The sequence below is a fragment of the Morone saxatilis genome, unplaced genomic scaffold (assembly GCF_004916995.1).
Source record: "Morone saxatilis isolate NCDOM2014 unplaced genomic scaffold, NCSU_SB_2.0 Contig21, whole genome shotgun sequence".
Taxonomy (NCBI): domain Eukaryota; kingdom Metazoa; phylum Chordata; class Actinopteri; family Moronidae; genus Morone; species Morone saxatilis.
The window spans coordinates 15,687,389-15,697,892 of NW_023339774.1; the positions used below are offsets into that span (position 1 = coordinate 15,687,389).

The window sequence follows — 10,504 nt, forward strand, 5'->3', positions numbered from 1 at the left end:
GACCTCTTTACATGGTGGTTCAGCTAAAACCCATTTAGTGCTTTTTTAACAATGTTAATTACAAGTATATTTACAGTTATAATTGAAGATGTTGACTTGACAGTTTAAAATGATCATATTTGTGCCTCTCAACTGATCATAATTCAAAATAAGGCCCGTTTTAATGTTCCATAGGGATTTTAAATAAACATTTACCAGATTTAAAAAACAAGATATTAAGATGTATTTGTATAAGATGTAATTAAAACCCAAAATATGTCCAGATATGTTTTTTACATTCACAAGCTTTTACGTTTGTGCAAAGATGAGTCACACGACTGCATGCTGTGCTTTCAGATGTTCTGATTGGTCAGGTATAATGGAACCACATCAGGGTTTTCAGGAGAATTGAAAATTACACTAATTATTAATCATGTAAATGTCAAAACAATTTTCTAGAATTACATTTTACAGCCGTTCACTCTCACAACAGTGAAAACAATAAGCAGAGATTCTCATCTTTCAATAATCCCCCATAGCAATAAACTACAAGACAATTAAGAAAAACAACTAACAGTTAAATGAGACAAGATTAAATACTGAATAAAAACCCACATCAAATAGCATGATATGATGTAAAACAGGACATAAAAGAAATTAACTGTTGAGTACCTACCAGACAATTCCCTGAGCTCCGGAGCCAATGGGCTTTAAATTCTGATAACGTTTTAAAACTGTGAAGGTGGAGTCTCCCACTTCCACACTGTAGAACTGGTTGTCCACTTTGCTTTTGCTCATGTTGTAATGTTTGGCAATATATGACACATCCACTTGTTTTCCAAAACCCTGCATGAAGTAAACACAGAAGAAAAACTCTGTTAGTGATGATGAAAGCGATTTATGTGTTTACTTACCTGGCAAGTGATAAAACATCTGGAAGATTATATTAATGTATATATATATACATATATAATATATATTAAAGATCCAGTGTGTAACATTTAGGAGGATCAACTGGCAGAAATGGAGTATGATATTCACAGGTATGTTTTCATTAATGTATAATCACCTGAATATAGGATCAGTTGTTTTTTCATTATTTTATTAGGAGCCATTTTTATATACAGAAGCAGTGGGTCTCCTCCTATGTAACCCACCATGTTGAACTGCCATGTTTCTACAGTAGCCCAGAACAGACAAACCAAACACTGGCATTCCCAGGTCGTCAGACACGAGCAGTGTTCAACTTTCCTGCTAGATGCCACCACACTGGTCCTTTAAGTAATTAATATTAAACCATTAGCCATCAATACATTACTTAACCAATCAACAGTCAATATGTAATATTTAGCTGCTACTGTATTATTCACTGTCTGCATTTAATATGAGTCCATATTGGTGCTTTGTGTGTGTTAGGGAATAATTGGTAAAACTGGAAAGGTAGCAGGACAGGACATACAGTACAGTTGAGTTTACACTGTCTCCATGCAGAAATGTAAACTCTATAATAGCCATGTAATGACATTAGTGCCACTAATGTCTTTACTGTATTAACTAGACTAAAGACATCTTTTATGAACGTGCACACAATAATCAGGCTATAATTACTTGGGCAAGCAGTCGAACAAATGGTGCCACAACAAAAATATCAGTTAATTACAGACGGGGTAATTACAACACAGCTCACAGACCAAACAAAGCTGTGTATTACTGAGGGGCACAAGTTTGAAACACTTCCACCAAACAAGATGGAAGATATATATTTGATGTAATACATTAAATCATACATTACTTGCAAGTCATGCAAACCTATGATCTAATAATTTCAATATATTGAACTGCAGCCTGTATACAGCAGACATCCCGTGCAAAGCGTCTTAATAATGTGAGCTACAGTGGAATAGCCTGTAGCAAACTACACAATCTTCACTCACACACTTGTGATATAGACTGCACTGTTTATGAAATTACATCCCCACAGGAGTTTTGCATATATTTTACATTGACACTTTTACAACTGAGGAAGAGGTTTCAGTTTTGAAGTCACTTCACTGTTTTGTCTAGTACTGAACTTAATGGAAAATCAGGTCTACCTGAATTATTTTATTCGTGCAATTTTTTGGCTTTGCATGTAATTAATTATCAACACAAGGCTGTAAACTCTTTACCTTCTGAAAAAACACCTTTTTAATCAGGATATTTACACCTAGCTCCTAATCACAAGTGGAAACCATATTGTATTTCACATTTAAAATTTAACATGCTCCATTTTATCTTTATTCTTAAGTGAATAGTTAGAACAGTTAGTTAAACTGTTCTTCAGGTATATCACTATTACACACAGAAACACAACAATACCACAACATATAGAGCAATGAAGGGGAAGTGGAAGTGAATGAATACTGTACCTTTTTTACCTGTATGGAACACACACCTGACAAAAGGCTATCTTCACATCCAGGATTGGTTGGCTGCAGTTATATAAGAAATGTCTGCTCATAAATACCTGCAAGACACAAACAGAGAAGAGCCAAGAGTCAGAGTGTGTGTGGTGTGCACATGAGTTCAGCGATTTATTACGTGTATGATGTGAAATGAACTGACCCCAAAACATATAAAGTGTAGTGGTAATGTACATTCATCTACATCAGGATTTATACAGTAGCACTTGCAATGCATTAGATATAATAGACAATATAGCAGTTTAATTTATCATGGCCTTTTTGAGTACAGAATTCTTCAACATGAGATGGAATAGTTGTTTTACACCTCTGCTGGTGTGGACTGAAATATTCACTGCTGTTCTCTCCACTCTGTCCCCATCATTCTCAATAAAAGTGAGAAAAACAACAAGTCACCACTACCCCTCTATATACAAGAATTGGCCAATATATTGATTCTTCATCAGAGTACAATATAGTGTGGCAACAATGACCGATGTCTTTGTGTTTCAAGGTGCTGGAATGACTTGGGATGAAAAAAATGATCCGAATAGCTGGTGCTATCAGGAGTGAAAGATAATAGGTTTGTTGATGACTTCCTGGCAAGCTGAAGACTAATATTACACTCAGGAATAGTATGACATTTTGGGAAACACACTTTCTTTCTTGCTGACACTTACATGAGAAGATTGCCAATTTCACTTTCCACTTTCATGTCGGTATGTTAAATTAGAAGCTACGAGTTAGCTTAGCTTAGCATAAAGACGGGAATCAGGGGAAACAACTAGCCTGGCTCTGTCAAAGCTAACATTATCCACCTACAAGCTCGTCATTAACATGCTATATCTTCTTTGTTTAATTTGTAAAACAAAGTGACATGTTGTGGGTTTACAAAGGGTTCTATGTCAGACTATTTCTGTTTCATATTGACAGAGTAGAGCCTCCGGGAAGTGACTTGATTAAACAAAGTAGATATAATATATTAAAGAGTGAGCTTTCAAGGTGTTGGTAGGCAATTTCAGATCACGTCTTTATGCTAAGCTAAGCCAACCCAGCTGCTGGCTGTAGCTTTACATTTAACATACATACATGAGAATGGTATCAATCTTCTCATCTAAATTTTTAGCATGTAAGCCAATAGGTTTATTTCATAAAATGTCAAATAAGTCCTATAAAAAAGTGAAAGCTTTAATATTTATCCACTTGAAAGTGTGCATTTATGTCCTCAATGTCTATTGATTACTCAAAGTAATGAAATCTATGTCATATGAGTTGTGCAACTACATTAAAATACAGTAAACCACCAAAATAATAAACATTTTTTCTGGGGACACTGAGGAGATAATGCATGCACAGTTTCACAGGGTTATCAAACATGAAACTCGCTTTACAAGAGCTTGTACCATCAGGCATTGCATTTGCATAAAAGTAGTGTAGACATTTTTGGCAAAGTTTTGGGTTGTTTACTTTGTAAAAGTAGCAGCTAATGGGTCAGATTGGTTTAAATATAGATTTGCATGTTTTCTGGAACTTTTTGTTGGCAGATCTGTTCAAAACATTGCAAGGGAGGAATAAAGAGGAAAGAAAGCTCTGAATGATATGGCTCCCACATTAAGCAGGAGCGAGAGCTGTAGCTATCGCCCACAATGACTCTGACTTCAAGGGTTTTCCAGGTAATGATGCTCCCAACGTATGAATGTTCATGTCTTCTGAATAAATTGATATGTGACGTTAATGTTGGCATTGAAACTAATAGAAAAAACATTTCTGCAACAATTGTACCCGAATGGTTTGTTCTGTCCTCATGTTTCACAAAATCGAGTAATTCTAGTTTCTGGACACAAATGTAGCTCCACCAGCCCTCCAATAATGTCACAGTCAAGGCTTTAGTGTCTCTGTTAAATCCTAAGGGAGCAAGGCAGTGTTAAAAAAGAGATGTGGGACATAGAGGCGTGAGATTTCTGGTTTGCCCTATTTAGCTTGACCTTTTACTTTAGACCCATGCAGTGTGACAGTACAAAGTGATGGCTGACATTCTTACTGTCTGCATTAACCACCGGATGTGCTGCATTTGTATGAGCCATATGTTATAGCAGTGTGTGCCCTCAAATGCAAAATTATGAACTGATTCACTACCCGCATTACTGGGGGAATCAGAATAATCATTCATTGAGTGAAATGAGAATAAAGTGGAATAAAAACATGAGAAGGATAATAAATTAGGGAGTGAGAAATAATGCATAAGGAAAGGTACGGTTATGAAGAAAGAGGGATTTAGACGTAATTTCTGCGCAGTTGCATTCCCTTAAACCGCTACACAAATTTCACATCACAGCTGTATGTTTGACATGACTAACATCACTGCTACCACATTAACCGTCACAATATTTGTTATTAATCTAACAGGTCAACACTGAATAAGCACCGCCACCTAGCTATCGATATCAGTGCCACTTTAGCCATCTGTGTACATAAGATATTAAACCTCTCACACGGCCAATCTTTTCCTCCCAGCAATAAATCAAACACCACCTGGATCATCTCTGAAGATGACAATAGGCTGTGTGGGCAAATGTACAAAGCTTACTAGTTAGCGCTATTTTGTGGATATTGTGGTGTTCTGTTTATTTTGCAATATAATCAAATTATATAAGACAACAAGTGGTCATACTGCTGCTAAAATGTGAGCTGTTCATTAAATGGCTGTTTTCTGATGAGCTGCATTTTGATACAAGGATTAGCAACAAGCCTCCCACCACCATCAGGACAGATATATGGCAACTACATATTGGTTTGGTAAGAAAGATAGAAAAACACTGATGAAGAGAAAAGAAAAACAGAATCATGATGTTATAGCTTTTAATTTCTGTGCTGAAAAACCAACTCATGATAATGCAGATGTGAGTCTTTTTATATTACCCTGATGGATTGTCTAAGATGTGATGTCAACCCTGTCGATGTCTGACCCAAAGATTTGGAGCAGAACCATAAAAATATGCAGCATCTTAACTGGATAAAGACTAAAAACAATTTACCTTGGAGCTGTCATTTTTGGAACATGTGCAGCTTAGCAATAATGAGGTACGAAGTTGCATAGCTTTCATAACGTGAAGAAAAAAATGCTTTGTGTAATTATCAGGAACAGATAATCATGAAGATGCGGTGAAAACGACAAATCAAGTCACCCTACAGCTATTTATCCCCTTTGTGAAGCCGACAGCAAGTGAAACAGCAGATTCTGTGCATGTCTGTTTAACCCTCTGACCAGATTCTGCTGATTGTGGTCATGGTTGAAATGCTGCTCTGGTTGCAGCTAAGAATACACTCAGCACCAGCCCAAATGTCCATATATCATTCTGACTACAATATGTTTCAACAGTGCAAGCCAATTCTAGGTGATTGAGAAGTTGAATAAGCAAAAAAAATGGAAGACATTTGAATTTCCCTTTTCTGCTCCAGCCTATTAAGAAGACAGTAGGGGAGAGTGGGGAGATCAACGCATATACAAATATATCAATAAATATTGTACTGAATACAATTCATTTTTTATTTTCCAATAAACTTTACAAAAAACACCTTAATATACAAGATATGGATATGTTTTGTTATGTTTTTAACCACGTTTCAGCTGTGCATGCCTTGTCCTGCCAATAAGACAGTGATGGAGTGTCAACTGCGAGTTAAGTGTTTAGTGATGAGGATCAGTTAGTACCAGGAGGGTGTGGTGTTTGCTCGTAAGACAGCCTCAGAGTAAAACTGATCAACTTTAACAACAAAACTTGATCAATTTTAAGTTAATGACAAGCGATAAAAGCTCTGACGGTTTGGTCGGAACTCAAATAGGGTTGAGTTTCGATATCATGAACATTGAGAAAATGGTAGCATCATCGTCTGCAAAATAAAAGACGAGAATCAGTGGAAACGTATTACATAACTTTTGCATGATATAAGCATCAACCACTATTTTCTTAAAGTTTTCCCTTCTGTATAATACTGCTCTTCAAGCTTTCTCAACAGTGTTGCTTAGCGTTGCATCAGAGTTTGGAAAGCAACAGTGCTTCTGCCCGATGTACAGGAGATCTGGACGCCTTGCAGTATAGATTAAATAAAATTGCCAATTTGTAGCAGTCAGTAAAATGTTAGCAGTGCTGGCATATCCTTGACTGTTGATGTCTGATGGTGTATTTTGAATTTCTACCAGCCTGTGATCTCAAATTAAAACGGGTTTATGAGACAACTCTGAGCTTGTGAAACAGACCATAGTCTCTGTCTCTCTCTCGCAAACACGTTCAGACACAAATGTATTGCACAATTACAAAAGCCCAGGTCAGTTATTAAATGTTATTAAGAAAAAATGAAAGAAAAGAAAGAAAGAAAGAGAGAAAGAAAGAAAGAAAAAGACAGACAAATCAGAGAGGAGGTTTTAATTATCTTGAATGGGCTAATGCACATTACTGATACAGCAGACCATTAATCTCCAGTGCTGGCCTTGCTGATGCTGGATTGTGCTGGTGTGTGTGCATGTGTGTGTGCTCTGCAGTTGTGGCTGGTCCTTGGTATTTGTATCCTGGGCATTCTGTTACATCCGCCCTCATGGGCACAACAATGCCTCAGGCAAACCAATGATCACTGCGGACTCGGGAGGAAGTGTCCCGTTGTATATCAGTAGCTCTCAATCCCGGCATGATCGACGGTAGGATACTTTTGTTTTTTCTGTTTTACCTGCTTGTTTATCAAGGTGCATATCAGCCTCTGATTGGATGACTGATGGACCAGGACTGAGAGCAACTCCTATAAAAAAGTTGATGATGATGGTGTGAATCAAATGTAATTAAACTCTTCTGGCCCAACGCACTAGTTTCCCAAACATCTTGTAGTCTATGCTGCCAGATAAAAAGCTTAAATTAGCTACTTTTGTTAGATATTTGTAGCAGTTCATTAAAAAGTGAAACCAGACACAAACAAACAGTGTACAGCTCCTATAAAACTAACTAAATCGAATGTTAATATTGGATTTTATCTAGATGTAACCACCAGCGATGGCCTCGCAGCCATGATGACAGGTTTTTTTTTTACAGATACCGTTGCGGTCTAAAATTACCTGCATCTATATTTCTGAGGCTGACAGTTTCACCCAACCAGCTGCTTGTAATTAGAACCTGCACATGAATGCATTACTACCAAAGAGGCCAAAGAGTAAAGAAAACCACGAGGCAATGGGAAAAATGCTTGTATTTAAACACTGGACATTTTTAACTAAAGTGATAGTCAGTAATAATATCAACTAGGGCTGTCTGCATTCCATTTAGTTGTGCCAGAGACAGGAGCAGGTGTAATTAATGACGTTTCAGTGACATACCACTGAGTCAGGATGCATGATATCAGGAATCCAGGTATAAACATGATATATGATCTATGATAAATGATGATTTGTGTATGCTGGCTCAACAGAATGGAGCTATCATTAATGTTATTAGTTACACTTGTGACATTTCTGTGATGATTAAATGCAGTCGGAAATGTTCATGTGATAAAACAGAGCACTCTGTCTGATGGGAGTTAAAAGTACACAAAGACAATTCAAGTCAAGACAAGTGAACGATGACACATTTCTTCCCAAATATTACACATTATTACACCAAACATTGTCTGCCATCGCTGTATTCGCATAATGAAGCCCTATGCCTGATTAACCAAGTTCGACCAAGCACAACATGACACCAACAGAAGCAACAGACCCTGCAATAACATGCAAACCGTCCGTTTAAAAATGTTGCTCTGCCAGGTAACTGCGCCAGCAAAGTCATGATTCTGTGTCATCACAAATCAGACATTTCTTTGGCACAGCAGGTTTATGGACACATTCATCTGATTTAGAGCTTTTCTTAGTGGTTGAGGTTAAAAACCTACACACTATTATTACAGGGGAGGATGTGAGCTATTCCCTGTGTGTCATGAGAGTCCATTTCATTACTTGTTGGAGAAGTGCAGCCAGGGGACATGTCATGCCAATATGTACTGAAAATGTCTCTTGACTGAAAGGCGTGTTTGACCAGAAATTAATTTTACAGAAACACTGGTGCGGAAAAATCTTAACATTCTACACGGATTGCTGAAAAATAGGAATATCTTGCCTTACTCGTAATGAATCATGTGTGGCTAAGGTGTTACAACAGCAGGTGTTTGAAATATAGAATAATGAGGTGCATCTTTGAGTAGCAATTAAGTCCCACTACCATCCACTCTGCTTTCAGTACGTATTTCACAGACTGTTTCTGACTCAGCGTAGCCCACACTATAATATATACAGTAAGACGTGTGCGTGGTTTCAGTAATCCTTAAAGCCACATAGGATTTAAGTTATAGACAATGTTTTATGTCTGCATTAAATAGGTTGATTGACTGCTATAACATTAGAGGGCTACTGATAAAACACAATGTGCCTGTTAATGTCCACTACACACCAGTGTTATTGTCTCCTGTCGTATCCATCTTTGCTTCCTCTCCCCTCACCACTCTTCTTCCCTCTGTCATACTTTCAGGCTCATCCACATTTTATCAATGTCACCATTCCACAACATTCTCCATCTACGTCCTCATTCTCCCCTCCATCCTCAACACTGATGAGAGCCTGCGTTCTTCCTTTCCCTGCTTCTCTTTTGTCCCTCCCTCGCTCCCACCATTCCTGCTCCCAGGCTCCCAGCCTTTCGCTGCAACCGTCTCCCCTCCCCCTCCCTCGGAGCTCCATTGTGAGTGCTTGGTTCAGCAGCCTCAGCCTCTCCTGCAGTACGCAGCCTTGCCTTGCCTTGCGTTTGCCGTGCAGTTCGAGCCAAACGCAGTACAGCCTCCCATTTGGGCTCAGGGGAGGGGAAGGGAAGCACTTCAAACTGCAGATCCCAGCCAGGAAAACAACACAGCACTGACTCCCGAGCTCATCTACAGGCTGTGAGAATCTGAATGTTCGCTGACATCTATTGATTTGCTTCTTTACAGCTGAAATACACTTATCCTGTCTGTCTCTGCTCTCGCCTGTCGCCTCACTCACATCCGTTGATTCACTTTAAGTAAACAACAGACATGTTAGCCGAAAAAACAGCTTACACTGCAATTTTCTGATAAGCCGCATGGCAGCAACATGTACAGCTTTGGCAGGTGCATAAGTACATCTATCTGATTTACAGCTTTTCTTACAGAACCTGAAACTACTTTGGAAGGGGAAGAGGACAAGACTGGGGCACCGTGCCTCCTGAATAGTTATCTATACACATAGGATAACACAAAATATTTCATTTGATCAGAGACCTATTCTGATGCCATGGTTACGGTAACACTTTCTAAAATAGACCACTGCTGCAAAGGTATTCACTCAATAGATTGTACCACACCTTGTACTTGATGTATTAATATTTCTCATAAGCCCAAATCACTCATATGTGCATCCAAATAACAAACTGGATTATGGATTTCTTCAATATGAGTGCACCCAGAGAAAATGTGTTGACATAAGGCCGGTTTTCAGCATCGTATTTAGTCTGGAATTAATGATCTCCCTAAAATCCTTTTGATGGCCTCTGAGTTGCTACAATGTCTGACCCTTAGTGACTCTTAATTCTCTTTACAGACGTGCTGCGAGCAGATTGGGACAGAATCTGACACAGCTTAAAGTCTTGCACTCAGCTATCTGCAAAAAGCAAATAAAAGCCGCATATTTGTCAGATCAAATCCAATTATGTAACTGTGCATCTCTCTCTGCAGGCACATTTCTCTGTTTGTCTGTGGTGGTAAGCAAGACTGCAGCCTGGGGGAATTAACTTTCATGCAGCAAGAATTTAATTTTATTTATAAGAATATGTTAGAAATCTAGGTGTGCCTTTTTCATTACTGTAATTTGATCTTGCTAACTTTAACAGGTTAAGACCCAATTTACTGCACATGAATTTAAGATTTCTTCTCTTTTTCCTCCAACTTAATACAATATATTTTTGAAGGTAGGTGTTGCTGATACTGTATATGGAATAATTAATCTGATTGATTGTTTATATATAAGATATATTCAACCCTATTTTAAAGTATGACTTTGGTAT

General features: G+C 38.0%; 1 protein-coding gene across 3 annotated transcripts in view; it reads right to left on the reverse strand.

Annotated features, from left to right (window-relative positions):
* mapk10 (mitogen-activated protein kinase 10) overlaps positions 1-2,479 on the reverse strand; it is a 26,691-nt gene extending 24,212 nt beyond the window's left edge. For 2 of the 3 annotated variants that reach the window (XM_035668561.1, XM_035668560.1), the window contains exons 1-2: positions 2,414-2,479; positions 656-825 (exon numbers count right to left, since the gene is read on the reverse strand). In XM_035668561.1, the coding sequence (XP_035524454.1) occupies positions 656-825; positions 2,414-2,479 (236 nt within the window). Of the gene's footprint in view, positions 1-655; positions 826-2,413 lie in introns of those variants that run through there. The other variant, XM_035668559.1, reaches the window with a different exon arrangement.
* Between the last annotated feature and the right edge of the window lie 8,025 nt (positions 2,480-10,504).